The sequence below is a fragment of the Hylobates moloch genome, unplaced genomic scaffold (assembly GCF_009828535.3).
Source record: "Hylobates moloch isolate HMO894 unplaced genomic scaffold, HMol_V3 SCAFFOLD_6, whole genome shotgun sequence".
Lineage (NCBI taxonomy): Eukaryota > Metazoa > Chordata > Mammalia > Primates > Hylobatidae > Hylobates > Hylobates moloch.
In genome coordinates, this window is record NW_026652281.1 from 57697424 (window position 1) to 57721372 (window position 23949).

The following is a 23949-nucleotide window of genomic DNA, read 5'->3' on the forward strand; positions in this document are numbered from 1 at the left end:
GTAGTCGCCGCACAACCCGCTAGGCCCCACACTTTCCGCGCTGACTGGGAGTGCGCGCCCTGGAGAGCCAGTGGGTGGGCGGTCCTAGCGCTTCCCAACCTCACTCCCGGCCTCTGCTGTCACACGCCTGGGGTGGCGAAAGGGTCGCCACCTGAGTCTCCATTCTGCTGCAGTGGCCCCTGCGTTAAAGCTCTCTCGTGGTGCGGCTGCCGAGGCTGCGGTAGCTCCTGCGCCCCCGTGTTGGTGGCGCAGCCTTTGCTTGCTGCCGACCTGGCGGAAGGGTGCGGGAGCGCACGCTACAGGCAGCGTCGGTCTGCGTCCTTCCTCCTCCTATTCCGACCCCCGCATCCCCCGCCCCCGCCTCGCTCTGCGCCTCCTCCCTGGCTGCAGACAGACCGTTTCACACAGCCGCAGCGCCCGGTGTCTGGACAACCTGTGAGAGATTCGTACGCCCACACTCACCCCGCCTGGCTGCACCTCTGCCCAGCATGTCGGCGCTCGAGTGGTACGCCCACAAGTCTCTAGGCGATGGTATCTTCTGGATTCAAGAACGTTTCTACGAGTCGGGCAACCGTGCCAACATCTGGCTGGTGCGCGGCTCCGAGCAGGACGTGGTGATCGATACAGGCCTGGGGCTGCGCAGCCTTCCGGAGTACCTGTACTCCTCCGGCCTCTTGCAGGACCGAGGGGCCAAAGAGGACGCGGCGCGCCGGCCGCTGCTTGCCGTGGCCACCCACGTGCACTTCGACCACTCCGGCGGCCTCTACCAGTTCGACCGGGTGGCCGTGCACCACGCCGAGGCCGAGGCGCTGGCTCGCGGGGACAACTTTGAGACTGTGACCTGGCTCTCCGATAGCGAGGTGGTGCGGGCGCCCAGCCCCGGCTGGAGGGCCAGACAGTTCCGGGTACAGGCGGTGCAGCCCACCCTCATCCTGCAGGATGGTAATGGGCCCCCGCGGGCGCGCGCTCTCGTTAAGGGAGGGTATTGGGAAGAGACTGTCCGAGTGCCGCATGTTGCAGACTTGCGTGGCCATAAAGGGGATTATTTTGGTACCTCGCAGAACCACTTCTGTTTCACCCTTCCCTGAGTAAAAACCCACTTGACCAGAGCCAAGGCCATCACATCCTTCCCTGCCAGAGACCAGCTCTGGCACCGTGTAGAGATTCTGAGTACTCCTTTGAGAGCCGACACCACCTCCTCCCTAGCCAGTTTCCTGCGTCGGCTGTAGTAGTAACACTACAGAGACTTGTGACTGACTAGGGATTTCTCATTCTTTCCCTAAGCACCTGCCCGACATTTCCAGGAGCTTTCGTAGTGAGCAGACTTTTAAGGAATGACGCCTCACGGAGAGTGCATGTCATGATCTGTGCTTTTGAGAATTGCAGACTTCATCAGCTTGGTCACCACCGGGTATGGGCAGTTCCCACCTGTAGCCTTAGTCATCATACCAGTGATTCCAATCCGCTAATGCGATTGGAAACCTTTCAGATTGGTTTCTGTTCTTGATGTTGCCTCACGATTGCAAAAGCTTAATAGTAATCATAAACGTAGAATATGTCTGAGTCTTACTTTATAACAGATATTTGGTCCGGTTGAAAGCAAAGCCTGAGAAAGATCAATAAGGAAGTAATTTTCGGTAGAGGTAAATTATGTGGACTAATGCATAAGTAGCCATGGTCCTCTTTGGCTCTGTGAAAGACAAGTATGGAATTCAGAGAGAAATTCATGGAATGAAAATAAATAGATAGGGCCTCAGCCCATTCTCCCTACGCAGGGACTTAAATAATTGAGCTAATTCGCCACATCAGCAATATTTGGTATATTAGTTTTTTATTTTCTTTTTAAAATACTTTTGATTTCATTTTATCTTGACAACACATTTAAAGTGAGGCCACTGACCCCCCAGTTAAATGGCTTGCCTGAGCCAGATGATGATAAAAGCTAGGATATGAATCTAGGCACAATAGATCAAGGCATGCAGAACATACATAAATCCTGCCTCATAAATATATGATGACAATTTTGAGTAGAATGTGAAAGGCCCCTTCTTTCCTTTAGCGTGAGACCATTTTAATTACCAATTTGGTTTATTAAAACGTGCCTCTATATGGTAGAAAAATTCAGTTGCTGCAGTATAATGAAGCTCACTTTATGACCAAACAATATGGCAAATAATGAAATATTTTACAAAAATCAGTTTATCTCACAGATGACATCTTCCTCATTTGAGATATTTTAAAAATTGCAATATTGTACAGCTTATCGGTGCTAAAAAAAATTGCAAGATTCTGTACCTCACCCCCACCCAACAAAAGTCTTCATTAAAGTTTTAAATGTGAATTTTAAAAAAAAACTGATTTAGATAGGAGTCTTACATTATCTGACAATATGAGATGAAAGTACATGTACATTAAATTTTAATTTACATTAAAGTCACACCTAAATTTTAATTTACATTAAAGTTACACCTAATTACTGTATTTCTTGATAAAAATGGGTACTTTTAGAGGTAAGATTTCCATGCAGTTGGTAGGTATTCAGACTAAATTCTGACACCCGGACCAAAAATGTTTACATTAGTATTAAAATATACTTAAATTGTTGAAAAGAATAAATTACTTTTGAAATTTACTTTTGATTCTATGTCAGCAATGGGAAATCAAAGGTGAAAGAATGATAGGGGTTGTTTTATAGATGAAGAAAGAACCCATGCAGGCCTGAGTATCATGTGTGAGGTCACATAGCCCATCGCGGAAAGAGCTGGGACTAGAACCCAGGTTTCCAGTTGATGGTAGAATCTCAACATTTTTGGAGCTGAAAGAGGCCCGCAAACTACTTGTGTGGTGCTTTAAGCCTTTAAAAGGGTGAAAAGAAAGCTTAAAGTTCACCAAACACTTTGAAGGTGATAGTACTGTGTTATCCGTGTCATCAAAAGTTTTTCATTAGGAGCTGGATGCCCCACCCTCTCAAGTAGTGTCTAATTTCCTCTCTTCTCAAGAATATTAATTTCCCGTATCTTCTGAATGATGTGGCTGCTGACTTGCTGTTAGCATAATCCAGATGCCTGGGAGGATACATAAAATATTTGTTTTAAAAATTTGTGTACAGTTACACACATGAACAGCATAAAGTCTTCATTGCTTTGGTAGAATGCAAGGAGCTGAAATCATTACATTTCCTTTAATGAATTGATGATCACTTGTCATGGAGAACCATAAATCTGTGCACTGTATCTCTAACCCAAAAGCTAACTTGTAAATGAGAGACAAGGAGAGAATAGCTATATCATCCACTGCATTACTCTGGATGAAAAAGCAACTTGCCCTACTAATAGTGAAATGATTATCTTCCTCTAAGATATCAGTAGACCTTAAATTGACATAGTACATACCTCTTGAGTGGGCATACATCATTTTGCCCATTTTTCACTATAGTCAAGTGATACAAAGTTCTGGCATTGTGATCCCTATTACATGCCTGTTTAAGCCATATGCCCAGTGTCACCAAGATATTATCTCAGAGGAGTGGCTTCAGGCGGACTTAAGTCATTTGCAGAGGCTAAAACAGGTTGTAGGAAGGTGGTGGATTGAACAGACACATCTAATTTGGCTCTCTTCCGAAGCACCATTAATGTACTGTGAAAAAACCGTGATTTAAATTTAAATCCCCATTGGCGGGGGAACTGTTTCAGTTGCTAGAAAGTAGATGTGGTGACTAAGTTAACAGTTTTATACTATGCCAGCAAAGGGAAATTAAGAGCCAATTCAGTTTGCACCGCCGAAGCCTTAAAAAAACAGGAATTAGCAATAGGCAGAACCTCAGTGGTGGCAAAGGGAAGAGTAAGTAGAATTTCTTGAAAACCTTTTAAAAGCTCTTAAAACTCTAGTGAATGCCCCTCCCTCTCCCATCCAATTAGTTTATTCTCTGGGGATAGTAAAACAAAGGAGTTTCTTGATTGAAGGATGCCAAATTACTATTGAGCTTAAGGGCTCAGTATGGAAAACAGGAGAAAGTGTGTGTGTGTGTGTGTGTGTGTGTGTGTGTGTGTGTGTGTGTGTGTCCTACTAGTTTTCTAGAAGGATGAGAGCCAGGCCTTTCCCCATCCAGGTAGGAAATTAGAAAAATGTTATCTAGGGAATCTGCCTCCTAGAGGAAAGACTAAGATACCAATGTAGAGGAATACCTAAGAAACGGCGGCCTCTTTCTCTGCTGTGAAGCCTTGGTCACCAGGCCCCATGCATGTGCTGCAAGCAGCCTTCTTGTCACCTCTTCTTTTTTTTAACTGATACCTAATAGTTGTAATTACTTATGGGGTACGTGTGATATTTTGATAAATGCATACAATGTAATGATCAAATCAGGTTATTTAGAATATCCATTACCTCAAACATTTATCATTTCTTTGTGTTAGAAACATTCCAAATCTTCTAGCTATTTTGAAACATACAATAAATCCTTGTTAACTCTAGTCTATCAAACACTGGAACTTATTTCTTTTATCTAACTGTATTTTTGTACCTGTTAACCAATCTCTTCATTCCCTTTCCCCCCACCCTTTCCAGCCTCTGGTAACCACCATACTAGTACTACCTCCCACATATGAGTATAAACATGAGATATTTGTTATTTTGTGCCTGGCTTATTTCACTTAACATAATGCCCTCCAGTTCCATCCATGTTGCTGCAAATGACAGGATTTCATTATTCTTTATGAGTGAATAATTGCACTGTGTATATTGTCCCACATTGTCTTTATCTATTCATCTGTTGATGGACACTTAGGTTGATTCCACATCTTGGCTGTTGTGAATATTGCTGCAATAAACATGGGAATGCAGTTATCTCTTTAGTATTCTGATTTCCTTTCTTTTGGATGTATATACCCAGCAGTGGGATTGCTGGATCATATGGTAGTTCTATTTTCAGTTTGTTGAGGAACCTCCATACTGTTTTCCATAGTTGCTGTACTAATTTACATCCCCACTAACGGTACAAGCATTCCCCTTTTTCCACATCCTTGTCAGCATCTGTTATTTTCTGTCTTTTTAACAATAGCCATTTTTTACTCATGCCCCCCAACTCTTAAATAGGCAACCAAGCATTATAAAAACATCTGAGAAAATTCTCTAACATGAGATCAACTATTAAAACAAACAGCATAAAGCAATTTGAGAGTGGGGAACTATCAATATCATCAGGGGGATAAGACAAGCTATTGCATTCAAGATATCCAGGAGTCAATAAGGATGCTTTAAAAATAAATAGCAGAACAATATTCACCAAAAAAAAAAGAGCTCTTGGAATTTAAAACATCAGAAATTACATTGCAGTAGGTCTGGAAGATAAAGTTGAAAAACTTACTAAAGAGCAGTAAGGGAAAATGGAAACTAGGAGAGAAAAAGACTAAAATAAGTAGGAGGACCAGTTTGGAAAATCCAGCCTTAGAATAATGGATGCAGAAATAGGACAGAGAAGGTGAAAGAAAAGAAATAGCAGGGTGGCTGGGCATAGTGGCTCATGTCTGTAATCCTAACAATTTGAAAGGCCGAGGAGGGCGGATCACCTGAGGTCAGGAGTTCAAGACCAGCCTGGCCAACATAGTGAAACCCCGTCTCTACTAAAAATACAAAAATTAGCTGGGTGTGGTGGTGCATGCCTGTAATCCCAGCTACTTGGGAGGCTGAGACAGGAGAATCACTTGAACCCGGGAGGCAGAGTTTGCAGTGAGCCAAGGTCATGCCATTGCACTCCAGCCTGGGCAACAGAGCTAGACTCTGTCTCAAAAAAAAAAAAAAAAAGAAAAAAAAGAAAAAGAAATAGTAGAGGTAGAGGTAATCCAGTAATAAATCACGCAATTAAAGTATATAAATTTTCCAGATTGAAAGGGCCCACGGAATTCACAGGACAATAGATGAAAACACATCCAAACTAAAGCATGTTACTGTAAAATTTCAGAACACTGAGATCAAAGAAGATTTTACAAGCTTTAAGAAATGTAAACAAAAGAGTTGTGTACTCAGAATAGAATGGTTTTGGAGCTAACGAAGAAATCTTGCCTTCCAATTTGAATGAAAATGAAAATGATTTCCAATCTAGAATTTGATATCCCACTATTAAGTTCTCAAATTATTTCCCACATACTGTTACTTAGAAAGCTACTAGGATATGCCCCTTCAAAATAAGGGAGTGAACCAAGAAAGAAGTAATATAGTAAACAGGAAATCTAATTCAACAGAAAGCATCAGGAAGATGCAACAGATGACACTCTAATAATGATAGTACCCCAGGCTTAGAGGGTCCAGATTGGAGCAGTTGAATCATAATTCTTTTTCAGGGGGATGTGATGGTATGTGGAGAGTGGGGAGTAAAGAGAACTAAAAATCCTATTTCACAGTGGAAGTCAATGGCTAACATAAAATGTTAAAACCAAGAGATAATACATGCATGATACCAGAGTATACCCAATTGGTAAATATGGAAATGGAATATAGCCGTTATTTAGAGATAACTATATCTGGTAAAGGTAGCTACCAGAAGAAATAGCTGAGATTGTTAAAAGTGGTTGCATCATGGAAGCAAGATTGGAGATAGAGCAAAAATGGGGCAAAGAAATTTTTTCTTACATTTTAAGCCTCTCTGAAATATTTTATTTGAAATATGCACATATGTATTTTTGTGTATAAACTGAAATTTTAAAAGATAGAGGATGCCAAGTTGGAAAAGGGCGTAAGAGAAGTCTAGAATGACTGGAATCTGGACAATTAAATCAGGATGAAGTTGGATTTTGTGTATGTGTGTGCTTGTGTGTTTATGATACACTTCATAGGCATTTCTGGTTCTTGTAAGAGAGGTGCTCATGAAACTCTATATGTGAGCATTATCAGCATATTGAAAGCATGTTTAAAGCCACAGGATAATGGCAGAACTAATGATATTCAGCAACCATGGCCTTATTAGTTGCTTACAGTTGGTATCCATTTTGATGGGTGGGTACTTACATTTTATCTATTGCTAAATATTTTAGTATCACCTTGATATAACCAAAGATCAATAAGATTCTGTCCCTGAATTGGTAATTCTCTGTGGCTTCCTTTTAGGTTCAATTTTCTCTTACATTTAACCTTTCTCTATGTTTATTAAACAGTTGGTCTCCAGTAGCTCTATTAGTAAATCAACTTAGCAATAATTTCTTTGCCTTACCTGCCAATCATACAGGAAGTGGCAGTGGTTTGTAATTACTAGAGGCATCTTAAATCTGGACTAATTATCCTATAAAGGAATTCTGGTCCCTTATGACTGGAATGTGAAGAACTCTGGGAGTGTCCGAAACCATCTTAATGTCACTACTGGGATTCAGACAAGACAAAATGGGCAGATGAAGCAGCAAACGAGTCTCTGCCCTGACATAGATGTCAGCTACCCAGGACAGATGCAGCTGGCTTCTTGTTCTTGTGTGCTGGGAATACCATCAGGACAAAAATTCTTTCAGAGAATTTAGCCCTATGGTTATACAGTGCTTGGCATCATCCATTAGAGAAGTCATTTAGGCAGCCGGGCGCAGTGGCACACGCCTGTAATCCCAGCACTTTGGGAGGCCGAGGTGGGCGGATCACGAGGTCAGGAGATCGAGACCATCCTGGCTAACACGGTGAAACCCCGTCTCAACTAAAAATACAATAAATTAGCCGGGCGTGGTGGCAGGTGCCTGTAGTCCCAGCTACTCGGGAGGCTGAGGCAGGAGAATGGCGTGAACCCGGGAGGCGGAGCTTGAAGTGAGCGGAGATTGCGCCACTGCACTGCAAGCCTGGGAGACAGAGTGAGACTCCGTCTCAAAAAAAAAAAAAAAAAAAGTCATTTAGGCATAATGACAGTGGTTCTAGATCTTTGGTATGCAGGAGCTTGTTAAAAATAGCAAGTTCTGGGCTTTAACACCTAAGTTTGGATGCTGTAGGACTTGTGTGTGGCAAAGGAATCCTTATTTTTAACAGTCCCCAGGTAATTCTGATGCAGAGGTTCTGCATACCATAATTTGAGAGAGATGATATTATTTTATAGAATTACATTGCATAGCATCATATAGTGCAATTATGGCTATGCAGTATTTTACTTCATCCTGCTTCACATGTTGTCGTAACTGAAGAGGCAGTGCTGCCTGAGCAGTAGTTCTCAAAGCATGGTCCTGCACTAACAGCCTTAGTATTGCCTGGGAACTTGTTAGAAATGTAGATTCTTGGGCACTAGTCTATCAGTGCAGATCCATCAGTGCAGTAATTGGGGGTGGGGCCCAGCAGTCTGTGTTTTAACAAGCACTACAGGGAATTCTGATGCACACTAAAGTTTGAAAACTACTAGTATAGTTCCCTGCTTCCCAAAGTTGCTTTCCCAAAATCACCTTGGTTGGTTGTTGAGCATACAGATTTCAGACTCTTCCCCAAAAGATTAATTAAGAAACTTTGGAGTGGGTCTAGAAACTTGTGTGTTTAACATGTGTTACGGGTGATTCTTATTGTTAACAGCAGTGAATCCATACGGGTCTGCAGCAATCTCACTTCTTGCCTCCTCAGAAGAAAGAATTCGACTGAGGGGCAGAAGGCAGAAGGAGAGACCGAGGCAAGTTTTAGAGCAGGAGCAAAGGTTTATTAAAAAGCTTTAGAGCAGTAATGAAAGGAAGTAAAGTACACTTGCAAGAAGGCCAGGCGGGCACTTGAGAGATCGAGTGCGCAGTTTGACCTTTTGCTTTGGGGTTTTATATGTTCTCATACTTCTGGGGTCTTGCATCCCTTCTCCCCTAATTCTTCCCTTGGGGTCAGCTTTCTGCATGCGCAGCGGCCTGCTAGTGCTTAGGAGGTGAGCGTGCGCATGTGTTTACTGGAGTTTTATGCATATTCACTTGAGGCGTTCTTCGCTTACCAGTTGAATGTGCCTGGAAGGTCACATACCAGTTAAACGCCACCATTTTGCCTCTTAATGCATATGCTTGAGCCCACTCACCCACCTCTTAAAATCTTACTGGGAAGCTGCTGATCACCAGTTTCAGGTGTTTCTGTCTGTTGGGAGACTGCTTTACCCTGGCATGAGCTGCAGCCGATTCTTATTTTAGAGAGATAGTTTCAGCAACCACCTGACCATCACCTGACATTCCTGATGTCTGTGTGGGGTTGCAGAGAGCCCTCTCCTGCCCTGCTAATGCCTGATTAGCTACCCAGTATACCATTATCACAGGCAAATTCTAGAAGTCTGGATTAGATTTGTTTTTCAAACTATTGCATGCATGAAAAACACCTGGAAAGCTGCTACTGCTGCTACTGGTCCTCAGATCATGCTTTGAACAGTAGAATTGTAGAGACAGATCAGTTCACAACGGAAGAAGGGAGAAATGATACAGATAATGACACAAATGGCACTTCAAAAGCAAATAAGTGGGAATTCAAAGTATTAAGAGAGGCCTTTAGGAAAATTGTTAAGGCTGTTGACTTTTGCCCAAAAGACCTTCTGTATGAGAAGAAAATAGCACTTTATAGGGCATAATATTATTACATTTAATCTCACTGGGAACTGTGGCCAAGGTAGATTAGCAAACTACCAAAAAGACTCTACTGATGAGATTAAATTTAGTAATTTTTTAAAATGAAATTCTAAACTGTTTTCCATTTCCCACTATGTACTATAAAATTTTAGTCCTTTCTACCCCCCCCCCCGCAAAAAATTTAGTCCCAGTTTTAAATCATCTTATTTTTTTAAGTACTAATGATACTCAACAAGGAATTTATTTACTCCTAAGTTCAGAAAAGAAATAATGTGAATCCCTGGGCTTATAAAGCAAAAGCCAGAAGTACCAGCATATTCAGAAAATGTATTTGAAGCATTATGCTTATCTTTAAAATTATTGATTTTTTTGCATTCAGTTCTATTCTATCCCTTTTAATAGCTTTTTATGAATTAGATACAATTCATATACCATAAAATTCACCCATTTAACATTATAATTCAGTGGCTTTTGATATATTCGGTTGTACATCCATTACGGTCAATTTGAGAATATTTTTCTTGCCTCCGAAACAAATAGCCCCCATATCTTTTAGCCATCATCCCCCTCAACATCCCCAGCCCCCTATCCTCAGCCCAGATTTATCTATTCTGGACATTTCATTTAAATGGAAAAATTACAATGTGTGGACCTTCACAACTGCCTTCACTTAGCATTATGATTTCAAGGTTTATCCATGTTGAAGTGTGAATCAGTACTTCATTTATTTTTATTACCAAATAATATTTCATTTTATGAATATGTACCATATTTTAATACCCATTTATCCACTGATGTACATTTGGATTGTTTCCACTTATTACATCTTTTTTAACAGCTTTATTAAGGTATATTTACACACCATGAATATACCCATTTTAAGTGGTTTGATGAATTTTAGGAAATGTATTCATGCATGCAACTATAACCACAATTTAGTTCAAGAACACTTCTGTCACCCCTGAAAGTTTCCTCCTGCTTTTTTTTTCAGTCACCTGCTGCCACCCCTGGCCTCACTGATCTGTTTTGTGTCGCTATAGTTTTGATTTTCTGAAAATTTTCTATAAATACAATCGATATATATATAAAACCAGTTTGGCACTTTCTTAGAAAATTAACATACATTTACCATATGACCCAGGAATTCTGTTCCTAGGTGTCTACTAAGGGAAATGAAAACATGCATCCACACAAAGACTTGTATGCAAATGTTCATGGCAGTATTACTCATAGCAGTTCCAAACTGGAAAGATTTAAATTTCCTTTAACAGGTGAAGAGATAAATAAAATGCTATATTCATACAATGGAACATTTATCAGAAATAGAAAGGAATGAATTATTAATAGATGCAACAATATGGATGAATATCCAAAAGAAGCCAAATGGAAGATGGGAGACAATGTCTAGAAGAGTTTTTCCGATGTTGTCATCTAGAATCTTTATGGTTTCAGGTCTTAGATGTAAGTCTTTGATCCATCTTGAGATGATTTTTGTATAGGATGAGAGATGAGGATCCAGTTTTATTCTTCTACATGTGGCTTACCAATTATCCCAGCACGATTTGTTGAATAGGGTGCCCTTTTCTCACTTTATGTTTTTGTTTGCTTTGTCAAAGGTCAGTTGGCTGTAAGTATTTGGCTTTATTTTTGGGTTCTCTATTCTATTCCGTTAGTCTATGTGCCTATTTTTATACCGGTACCATGCTGTTTTGGTGACTGTGGCCTTATAGTATAATTTGAAGTCAGGTAATGTGATGTCTCCAGATTTGTTCCTTTTGCTTAGTCTTGCTTTGGCTAGGCAGGCTCTTTTTTGGTTTTATATGAATTTTAGGATTGTTTTTTCTAGCTCTCTGATGGTGGTGGTATTTTGGTGGAATTACATTGAATTTGTAGATTGCTTTTGGCAGTATGGTCATTTTCACAACATTAATTCTACCCATCCATGAGCATAGAATGTGTTTACATTTGTTTGTGTCATCTATGATTTCTTTCAGCAGTGTTGTGTAGTTTTCCTTGTAGAGGTCTTTCATGTCTTTGGTTAGGTATACTCCTAAGTATTGTCTTTTTGTTTTTTACAACTATTGTGAAAGAGGTTGAGTTCTTGATTTGATTCTCAGCTTGGTCACTGTTGGCATATAGCAGAGCTACTGATTTGTATACATTAATTTTGTATCCTGAAACTGCTGAATTCATTTACCAGTTCTATGAGCTTTTTGAATGAGACTTTAGAGCTTCCTAGGTGTGTGATCATATCATCAGCAAACAGTTACAGTTTGACTTCCTCTTTACCGATTTGATGCCCTTTATTTCTTTCTCTTGTCTGATGCTTCTGGCTAGGACTTCCAGTACTATGTTGAATAGAAGTGGGAAAGTGGAGATCCTTGTCTTGTTCCAGTTCTCCAGGGAAATGCTTTCAACTTTTCCCCATTCAGTATAATGTTGACTGTGGGTTTGTCATAGGTAGCTTTTATTACCTTAAGGTATGTCCCTTCTATGCCAATTTTGCTGAGGGTTTTAATCATAAAGGGATGCTGGATTTTGTCAAATACTTTTTTCTACATCTATTGAGATCATCATGTGATTTTTGTTTTTAGTCCTATTTAGGTGATGTATCACATTTACTGACTTGCATATCTAAACCATCCCTGCATCCCTGGTATGAAGCCCACTTGATCATGGTGGTTTATCTTTTTGATATGCTGTTGGGATTCAGTTTGCTAGTATTTTGTTGAGGATTTTTGCATCTATGTTCATCAGGGATATTGGTCTGTAGGTTTCTTTTTTTGTTATGTCCTTCCCTGGTTTTGGTATTAGGGTGATGGTGGCTTTGTAGAATGATTTAGGGAGGATTCCCTTTTTCTCTTTCTTTTGGAACAGGATTGGTACCAGTTCTTCTTTGAATGTCTAATAGAATTCAACTGTGAATCTATTTGGTACTGGACTTTTTTTGCTGGCAGTTTTTTTTTTAAATTACCATTTCAATCTTGCTGCTTGTTACTGGTCTGTTCAGAGATTCTGTATCTTCCTGGTTTAATCTAGGAGGGTTGTATATTTCTGGGAATTTATCCATCTCCTCTAGGTTTTCTAGTTTATACATGTAAAAGTGTTCATATTAACCTTGAATAATTTTTTGTGTCTCTGTGGTATCAGTTGTAATATCTCCGGTTTCATTTCTAATCGAGCTTATTTGGATATTCTTATTTTCTTGGTGAATCTCACTAATGGTCTGTCAATTTTATTTCTCTTTTCAGAGAACCAGCTTTCTGTTTCATTTATCTTTTGTATTTTTTTAATTTCAATTTCATTTAGTTCTGCTCTGATCTTAGTTATTTCTTTTTTTCTCCTGGGTTTGTGTTTGGATTGTTCTTATATTCTCCAGTTCCATGAGATGTGACCTTAGATTGCCTATTTATGCTCTTTTAGACTTTTTGATGTAGGCATTTAATGCTATGAACTTTCCTCTTAGCACTGCTTTTGCTGTATCCCAGAGGTTTTGATAGGTTGTGTGTCACTATTAGTGTTCAGTTCAAAGAATTTTTAAGTTTCCATCTTGATTTCATTGTTGACCCAATGATCATTCAAGAGCAGGTTATTTAATTTCTATGTATCTGCATGGTTTTGAGGGTTTCTTTTGGAGTTGATTTCCAATTTTATTCCACTGTGGTCTGAGAGAATACTTGATATAATTTCAATTTTCTTAAATTTACTGAGTCTTGTTTTGTGGCCTATCATATGGTCTATCTTGGAGAATGTTCCATGTGCTGATGAATAGAATGTAAGAAATGAAAAACATGATACAAGATATGAAAGGTATATTCTTCAGTGAAATAGATAGCATAAATAAAAAACAGTCACAACATCTGGAAATCAAGGACACATTTAGAGAAATTCAAAATGCACTGGAAAGTCTCAGCAATAGAATCAAACAAGCAGAAGAAAGAACCTCAGAGCTCAAAGACGTGGCTTTTGAATTAACCCAATCCATCAAAGACAAAGAAAAAGGAATTAAAAAAAAATGAACAAGGCCTCCAAGAAGTCCGGGGCTATGTTAAATGTCCAAGTCTAAGAACAATTGGTGTTCCCAAGGAAGAAGAGAAATCTAAAAGTTTGGAAAACTTATTTGAAGGAATAATCGAGGAAAACTTACCAGCCTTGCTAGAGATCTAGACATCCAAATACAAGAAGCTCAAAGAACAACTGAGAAATTAATCACAAAAACATCATCACCTAGGCACGTAGTCATTATGTTATCTAAAGTCAAGATGAAAGGAAAGAATCTTAAGAGCTGTGAGAAAAAAGCATCATGTAACCTATAAAGGAAAACCTATCAAACAGCAGAAACTCTACAAGCTAGAAGGGATTGGGGTCCTATTTTTAGCCTTCTTAAGCAAAACAATTGTTAGCCAATAATTTTGTATCCAGTGAAACTACACTTCATAAATGAAAGAAAGATACAGTCTTTTCTAGGCAAACAAATGCTGAGAGAATTCACTGCTACGGAGCCAGCACTGCAAGAACTGATAAAAGGAGCTCTAAATCATGAAACAAAACTTTGAAATACAACAAAATAGAATCTTCCTTAAAGCATAAACCTCACAGTACCTATATAACATATAACAATAACAATGTAAAAAACAAACAAACAAAAACCCCCCAAAAAAACAAGGTATTCAGGCAACAAATAGTGTAATGAATAGAATAGTACGTCACATCTCAATACTAACATTGAATGTAAATAGCCTAAATGCTCACTTAAAAGATACAGAATGGCAGAATGGATAAGAATTCACCAACCAAGTTTCTGCTGTCTTCAGGAAACTCACCTAACACATAAAGACTCAAATGAACTTAAGGTAAAAGGGTAGAGAAAGATTTTCCATGCATATGGACACCAAAGGTAAACAGGCTTATATCACACAAAACAAACTAAAGCAACAGCAGTTAAAGAAGACAAAGAGGAACATTATATAATGATAAAAGGACTAGTCCAACAGGAAAATATCACAATTCTAAATATATATGCACCTAACACTGGAGCTCCCAAGTGTATAAAACAATTTCTACTAGACATAAGAAATGAGATAGATGGTAACACAATAATACTGGGGGCCTTTAATACTCCACTGACAGCACTAGACAGGTCATCAAGATGGAAAGTCAACAAAGAAACAATGGACTTAAACTATACCCTAGAACAAATGGACTTAATAGATATTTACAGAACATTCTACCCAACAACTACATTTTTTTATTTTTTATTTTTTGAGATGGAGTCTCACTCTGTTGCCCAGGCTGAAGTGCAGTGGCGCAATCTCACTGCAACCTCTGCCTCCCAAGTTCAAGCAATTCTCCTGCCTCAGCCTCCTGAGTAGCTGGAATTACAGGCATGCACCACCACCCCCTGCGAATTTTGTGTTTTTGGTAGAGGTGGGGTCTCACCATCTTGGCCAGGGTGATCTCGAACTCCTGACCTCAAGTGATCTGCCCGCTTCAGCATTCCAAACTACTGGGATTACGGGCATGAGCCAGTGCGCCCAGCTCACATCTTTTTCAACACTTGGTTTTGTCAATCGTTTTCAATTTAGCCATTCTAGTGAGTGTGTAGTGGTACTTGATTGTGATTTAATTTGCATTCACTAAAAACTAATGATGTTGAGCATCTTTTTGGTACTTATTTGCTAATCAGATATCCGCTTTATTAAATGGTATATTAAAATCTTTTCTCTTTTTTAAAAATTCAGCTTTTTTATTATTGAGTTATGCAAGCTGTCTATATATTCTGAATACAAGATTTTATCAGATATACATTTTGCAAGTACCTTCTCCCAATGTGTGGCCTGCCTTTTCATTTTCTTAAGGTGTCTTTTTAAGCAAGAAAGTTTATAACTTGAAGTCCAGTTAACAATTTTTGTCTCATGTTTTATGATTGTTGTGTCATATTTAAGAGCCCTATGTCTAGCCTAAGGTCACAAAAATGTTCCCCTAACCTTTCTCTAGAAGCTCCCATATTTAGGTTTATGACTTATTTTCAGTTAATTTCTGTGAATATTGTGAAGTAAGGGTTGAGAGATTCTTGATTCTTATTTGTCTGCAAATGGATATACAAAGTATCCCAGTCCAATTTGTCAAAAAGACTGTCATTTTATCCATTGAATTGTCTTGTTTGACCTCTGTCAAATATCTATTGACAATATTGTGTCTACTTTCAGACTCTCTGTTCTCTTATATCGATGATGTCTATTTAGTCAGTAACACAATATCTTGATTACTGTAGCTTTATTGTATACTTGATCTTAGCCAAAAGACTGAGAAGCGATGTTTTATTTTAACTCTTGAAATAGTATACGTCTTCTTACTGTGTTCCTCTTTTTCATAACTGTATTGGCTATTCTAGGTCATTTGCATTTCCACGTGAAATTTAGAGTCAGATTTTCAGTTTCTTCGAAAAAAGTTCAAGATTTTGATTGAGATTATGTTGAATTTTTACTGGCAATTGCAGTAGCCACTAGCCATGTATGGCTATCAAATTTAAATTAAGATTACCGGATATGGTGGCTCACCTGTAATCCCAACTGCTTAGGAGGTTGAGGCTGGAGGATCATTTAAGGCCTAGGCAACAAAGCAAGATCCTGTCTCTAAAAAAAGTTTTTAAGTTAGCAGGGCTGGTGTCATATACCTGTAGTCCCAGCTACTTGGAAGGATCCCTTGAGCCCAGGAGTTCAGGGGTTACAGTGAGCTATAAGCAGGCCACTGCACTTCAGCCTGAGTGACAGAGATTCCATCTCTTTAAAAAAATAATTAAGCTTGGTTAGAATTAAAATTTTAATTACTTAATTGTATAGCTTTATTTCAAGCACCAGTAGCCACACCATATTGAACAGTATTGAGAACTAACATTTCAATCATTGCAGAAAGTTTTATTAGGCAGTGTAGCTATTGGAAAAATTGGGTTACATTACTATCATAGCAATATTGAGCCTTAGTGATATTGAGACAGTCAGTAAGCATAGCCTATCTCTCCTTTTATTTAGGTCTTCTTTAATTTCTCTTGACCAGTGTTTTTGTAGTTTTCATTATATAGTGTTCATATATTACAAAACATCTTTCGTCAAATTTTTTCCCAAGTATTTTATTCTTTTTGATGCTATTTTGAGTCAAATGTTTTAAAATTCATTTTTGATAGTTATTTGAAGCATATAGATATATAGTTTATCTTTGTATGTTGATCTTGTATCCTGTGACATTGCTAAACTTGTTTTTTAGTTCTCTAGCTTTTTCCTACTTAGGATTTTCTGTATGTAAGATTATGTCTAAATAAAGACAGATTTTCTTTTCTAATCTGTGTGACCTCACTCTCTTTTTCTTGGCTTATTACACTGTCTAGGATCTTCAGTATAATGTTTAATAGAAATGGTAAGAGCAGACATCCTTGCCTTGTTATCTTAGGAGACTTTCTATTCAAAGAGGTATTACCTATAGATGTTCATAAGTGACTTTTATCAAGTTCAGGACCTTCCCCAACTATTCCTAGTTTGCTGGAAGTTTTTATCATGAATGAGAATTGGATTTTGTCGTATGCTTTTAATGTATCTATTGAGATAATCATATGGCTTTCTCCTTTATTAATACAGTATATTACATTAATTTAAAGTTAAACCAAACAATATTTCTGGGATAAACTCCACTTGGTCATTTTCCTATTTATAAGTTTCTGGATTTGATTTGCCAATATTTTGTCAATAATTTTAAGATTGCATTCATTAGGTATATTTGTGTATAGGCTTTTTTTTTGTTTTGTTTGAAAGAGTCTCCCTTTGTTGTTCAGGCTGGAGTGCAATGGCGCCATCATAGATCTCTGCAGCCTCAAATGTCTGGGCTCAAGCAATCCTTCCACCTCAGCTTCTTGAGTAACTGGGACTACAGGCACAAAACACCCTGCCTGGCTTTTTTTATTATTATTTATTTTTAATTTTTATAGAAACAGAGGTCTCACTATTTTGCTGAGGCTGGTCTCGAACTCCTGGCCTCAAGCAATTGCCCCACATGTTGCCAAAGTGCTGGGATTACAGGAGTGAGCCACTGCACCAGGCCTGATGTTGTTGTTATTTTAATATATTGTCTTTGTCTGGCTTTTATGAGGGTAATAACTGAGTTAGATTTCTCATCTATATTCTGAAAGTCTCTATATGGGTTGAAATTATATAGGGTTGAAATTGTCCTGTTTTAAAATGATTGACAGAATTGATCAATGAAGCCTTCTTTGAGCCCAGACTTTTCTCTGTGGGGAGACTTTAAGTTGTTAATCAATTTCTTTGCTTGATATACATTTATTGAGACTTCATTTCTTCTTGGATCACTTTTGATAATTTGTCTCCTTTTAAGAATATGTTCATTTCAAATAAGTTATCAAATTTGTTGGCTTAAAATTGTTCATAATATTCCCTTATTCTCCTTTTAATTTCTTCAGGGTCTGTAGTGGTATTCCTTCTTTCATTCCTATTTTAGCAAGTTGTATCTTCTCTAATTTTTTCTTGATTTGTCTAGCTAAAGGTGTATCAATTTTGTTGTAGTTTTCAAATAAACAACTGTTGGTTTCATCTGTTTTTTTCTGTTGGTATTTGTATTCATTTATTTTTGCTCTGCCCTTTATTATTTCTATTAACACTTACTTTGTGTTTGATTTGTTCTTCTTTTCCTAACTTCTTAGGATAGTAATTTGATTATTGATTTTAAACATTTACTCCTTTATAAAATAAGCATTTAAAGCAATAAATTTTCTTCTAAGTACTGCTTCAGCTGTATTCTATACATTTTGATATGTTTTGATTTTGTTTTAATTCATTCAAAATATTTTATTTATTTATATTTCCCTTTGATTTCTTCTTTGATCCATAAACATTGTAGAAGTTTGCTGTTTGCTTTACATATATTTGAATATTGCCCATATTTATTTTTGTTCTTCCTAATTTGTTATTTTTTGTCTATTAAAAACACATAATAAGGTTGGGCACAGTAGCTCATACCTGTAATCCCGCACCTTGAGAAGCCAGAGAGGGAGGATCGCTTGAGGCCAGCCTTGGCAACATGGCAACCAGCCTGGCCAACATGGCGAAACCCCGTCTCTACAAAAAAATATAAAAATTAGCCAGGCGGGTGTAATTCCAGCTACTCAGCCGGCTGAGGCACAAGAATTGTTTGAACCTGGAAGGCAGAGGTTGCAGCAAGCCAAGATTGCGCCACTGCACTCCAGCCGGGGCGAGAGAGCAAAACTCTGTCTCAGAAAAAACAAACAAAAAGACTACATATAATCAATTTCCTGTTCATTTTGTTATTTCTAATTTAATTATGTTGTAGTCAGAGAACATACTTTGTATGATTTTATTCCTTTTACATTTATTGATTCTTGCTTTATGGCCTAGCTTTATAGCCTGTTGAATATTTCAACTACAGTTGAAAAGAATGTGTTCTTTGCTATTTTGGAGTAAAGTGTTTTATTTTTGTCAGGTCCAGTTGGTTGATAGAGTTATTCAGGTCTTCAATATCCTTATTGATTTTCTATTTACTTATTTTATGAATTACACAGCGAAGAATATTGAACTCTCCAAGTATAATTGTTGAATTGTTTATTGTTTATTTCTGTTTGTTTTTGCTTCATGTGTTTTTGGTGATGTTTTAGGTGCATGTACATTTATAATTGTTATCAATGTATTGATTTAATGTACATTCTCGTAAAATTACTTCTTTTTAGTAATATTCTTCATGTAAAAATCAATTTTGTCTTATATTAATAATATATTAATATTAGCTGCCCTAATTCTCTTAACAGTAATATTTAATATGGTTAAGCTTTTCAACCTATTTGTGTCTTTGGCCTTATAGTTTCTTTCTGGTAGGCTGCATATATCTTGATTTTTAATCCAGTCTGACGATCTCTGCCTTTTTATGTTTACCAAATCCTGATTATTACACCATTTTGATTCCTTTATTGATTTTTTAGCTATATATTTTTAAATGTTTTCCTGTGTATGTGCTTGCACTAGAGATTACATTATGAATCTTTTAATTTACCATGATTTACTTCAAGTTTATACTAATTTAATTCCAGTGAAACAGAGCAATTTTCCACTCATGTAGCTCCATTTCCTCTCTGCTGTCGGTAACTGAAGTCTGAAATTTTACCCTATTTGCAAGTTAGCCTGCCAGAGTTTAATGTATTCTGACAGAAGACTTGAGGTTCCTGGGTCAGAGATTAAGGAGATCATTACTCACATATTAGAGCATCATCATTTATATCAATTTCTCAAGCCCTAATTCTGACAGGGTGATACAACAAGAGGCAAAATACAATAAAATTCCCTAGAGCAACATTCATTAATTGTGTCAACAGGATACTGGTACCATAGATGTTCTGAAAAGTAAAAGTTTCATGATCAAATAAGTTTGAGAAATTGTACAACTATATCTACTTTGTGTATGTCCACAGTATACATTCATATAATAAAAGGTCAAAGAAGTCTTTCTGAAAAGAAAGCTGCTTAATTTTCTTTAAAGTGAGAGTTCCTCAAATTATTTGACCACAGAACTGCCTCCTTTTCATTTATGTATCATGATAGCCTGTAGAAGTAGTGTTCCACATTACTTGCTTTGACAAACACTGGTCTGGCAAACAATAGGAATGAACTATAGGCAGCTTATTTTTAAATCATCATTAAGAAATACAGTATTTATGAAATAAAGTGTTATCCTTCCCAATTTCTTTGGAAGCATATAATGCTCTTCTATGCTTTAAATGCTAAGTCAAGTATACAACATGTTTATCTGTAAACTCTGTTTCCATTTGTAGGGGATGTGATCAACCTTGGTGACAGACAGCTCACTGTTATGCACATGCCAGGTCACTCCAGGGGCAGTATTTGCTTACATGACAAAGACCGAAAAATTCTCTTCAGTGGAGACGTCGTGTATGATGGATCACTGATTGACTGGCTCCCATACAGCAGGATAAGTGACTATGTTGGAACCTGTGAACGTTTGATAGAATTAGTGGACAGAGGTCTGGTAGAGAAGGTGCTTCCTGGGCACTTCAATACCTTTGGTGCTGAAAGGCTTTTTCGATTGGCTTCTAACTATATTTCAAAAGCCGGGATATGTCACAAAGTTTCTACTTTTGCCATGCGATCTCTTGCAAGTTTAGCTCTACGTGTAACAAATTCTAGGACCTCACCCTAGTATCTATACCGATAATATATTTTGATTAATTATATACATTAATTCATTCTTTGCTATTTAACTGATTAATAGTGAGCATTTCATGAAGTGCTTTTATACCACTATTACATATCAGAGAAAGATTGAGAATGAATAAGCCAAAAAGAAAATTGTTAGTTTAAATTGTTTTCTTTCTTCCAAGAAAGAAGCCACTTAAATAAGCTTATACTTTGCCAAAGCTGTCATCTTGTAATATTTGCTCTAGAAGTGACATAAAGGTTTATGGGGAAGCGAAGAGAGATTTTGTGGCAAGAGAAAGAACTGCCCTTGCCTCTGTTTGTCTTGTTTTATTTCCTTGATGACCTAGGAAAAAAGGCATGTAGAGTATTATGTTTATACTTTAAACTTGATATTTTTAGTGTATTATTTAAAGATAAAGGTTCTTGGGTTTAAAATACATTAGAACTTAATGCAGACATATAAAGTAACATTGAGAATGACAACTAAAACATTCCATTGTTATGGTCCTGATTTTTTTATGCTTCATTTCATGTATTTATTCTTTGTATAATTATAGCATACATGACATGTTACGTAATATAACTTATGAAAAGTACGGTGAATTTTGCTTTATTGCAAAGCTTTAAATATAAATTTCAGAGTGCTTCAGTAAAAAGCTACTATATATTGTTGTTATTGTGTAAGTAATATTTTCAATTATGAAAGTGAAATGCAAATGTCTGTTATCTAACTACAAATTGTCAGATTTCTTAAAAGGACACTGTCAGGCAAATTTGAAAATATACACATTGAGAATAATTTTTTATTATTATATCCTATTTTAATATTAACAGCTATTATAAACAAAATTTTTCCTGTTAAATAGCGACTTCAGTATTGTGTTATGTTTTACAGTATTAAAACAACTATGAAGATCTGCAGCTATTCTTTTACTTAACATGCATATGTACTACAGAGGGATTTTTAAATTAATTGCAAAATGTGCATTAGCTATTGACTTAGAGTGAATTGCCTTTTGTATCCTGATTCACAACACCTATTCCTGTTCAGTATTCTTTGTCTTGAATAGAGAAGTCTATGTTCGTAAAGTCATATAAAAGATTATACCACTATTTAGTAAAAAGTTTTAGTTTGGTGCTGTTAATAATAATTTGTTAAAAGGCCTTTTAGAATATTTCATAAAGGGTTTTAAACAGTTTTTTCCGACTGCCTTTTTATTATTGACATATCTAAAACCAAACTGAAATCGCTTTGGAAATCACATTTTTTAATGTTAGGAAGATCCAGCAATTTTGGTTTCTGAAAAATTACGAAACTTTTCTACCCTACAGATGCCCAGGTTCTTTAGTTTTTTATTCATTCAACTCACACACACATAAACATATACATACACAAACACAACCCCACATGCAAACACACACAGTCACATATATACATGTGTAGCACAGCGCTAAACACTGTGGAGGCTAAAAAAAGTCAAAGACAACATTATAACTAAAAGTTGAAAGCACACAAAATATAAATAATAGTGTATGCAAGTTAATGTACATTATACATGCATGTAAGGGACATAAATGGAGGGGTGTGAACTTTGGTGAGGCAAAGTTTACTGGAGGAGGGGTTTTTGAGTCAAATTTGGAAGGATGAACTTGTTAGATGGTCAGAGTTGGAAACAAAACAATCCAAGAATAGGGATATAAGCATTGCTAGTCTAGAATAGTCTATTCCTTGTGAAAATATAAATTTAATTTTCAGGAACCCAGTATATTCCAAACACCACATATTTAGCATGAGAAAAATTGATTTGTGATTGTGTATATGAGTCATTCTTAATGGGAGACAAGCTGAACTGCCACATGCCACCAAATGAACCTTTACTTCAATCAAAAAGGAGGGTATGATTGGTTCAATTATATTAATAGAATATCATGGGCATTTCTCTATGATGGTCATTCAAGGTAGTAGGTCTCTCAACTGAGTGCAACATTGAGAATAATGATTTGGTTCAGGGCAACTACAAATAATCACTTACTAAGCCTTAAATAAAGCCATTATTTTTATATCAGTAGCACAAAGGAAAACCAAAAGTCCTTAACCACTGACCATTTTTATCATATTTTAGGCCTTTCTTTAAAAAATCAGGGTATAGTAGGCACTAAGTTTTATTAGGAAATATTTAAACCTGCTGAAGGATTTATTTATAAAAAGTGCAATTTTTCAAAACACATTATTATTTTTTAATTTCCCAATTTTTTCAGTTTTTCAAATTGTACCACAACATAGAACTGTGATATTTTGCTATTACTTCAATGTGAATAAATTGGGTAAAGTATCTCATTTATTGAGTGCCCATGCTGTACATTTAAAATATGCATTATTTAATTTAATCTTACTCCCAGCACCAAAAGATAATTGACCAGCCTCAACACAATTTTGGACAAAGCTGGTAACTGAACACAGGTCTGTCTGCCCCACACTTCTCTTTCTCTTGTATCTGCACAATAGCAGAAAATTGGCAAGGTGTATTTTTACTTTCCAAGATGCCATGTGTGCCAAGAATAAATCAAATGATGTTAAAGCATAACAATAACCTATCTTTAAAAAGCTTCTCAAAATATATTTTCACCCTGACAGTGACCCTTGTAACTTATGATTTTTGGAAATATTAGTGTGTAAGTGTAATTCAAAGTTGTCAAAATGTAAGACATTTAGAAGTAATTTTTATTATTTATATTGTTAATACTTAATCATTGGAAATTCATTTTCCTTACTTGATGTTTTCTTTCAACTGAGAAGCCTAAAACAAACAAAAACCTTGTGTGTTATCCTGATATAGTTGACTAAATGTATTTGTTCGTATATGGATAGTAATATGAATGTGACATGCACCAATTGTCCTATTATAATTTTCAGATAAGTGTAACTAAGCATTTGTGTAATAAATATTAAAGTAGTCATTTTATTTCAATCTATAATTGACATTTTTATAACACTAGCAAGTTTCTATTTAATTTCTTGCAAGGATATTTCCTGTATAAAGTGCAGTTTTGAGAAGCTCATGGTCAATAAGATACAAAATTTGTGAGAAAGAATAGAGAACCCAGAAACAGAAAAATACTCATATAAGCCTTTTGTAATTAAGAAATATGACAATTCAAATCAATGGGTAAAAGATAAGACTATTCAATAAATG

At 36.9% G+C, this 23949-nt stretch overlaps 1 protein-coding gene across 1 annotated transcript; it reads left to right on the plus strand.

Moving 5' to 3' along the window:
* Positions 1-11: 11 nt before the first annotated feature.
* MBLAC2 (metallo-beta-lactamase domain containing 2) lies at positions 12-23718 on the plus strand. Its single transcript, XM_032156851.2, has 2 exons — positions 12-942; positions 20371-23718. Exons 1-2 carry the CDS (start codon positions 489-491, stop codon positions 20754-20756), a joined length of 840 nt encoding a protein of 279 aa, XP_032012742.1. The 5' UTR covers positions 12-488; the 3' UTR covers positions 20757-23718.
* Positions 23719-23949: the final 231 nt, after the last annotated feature.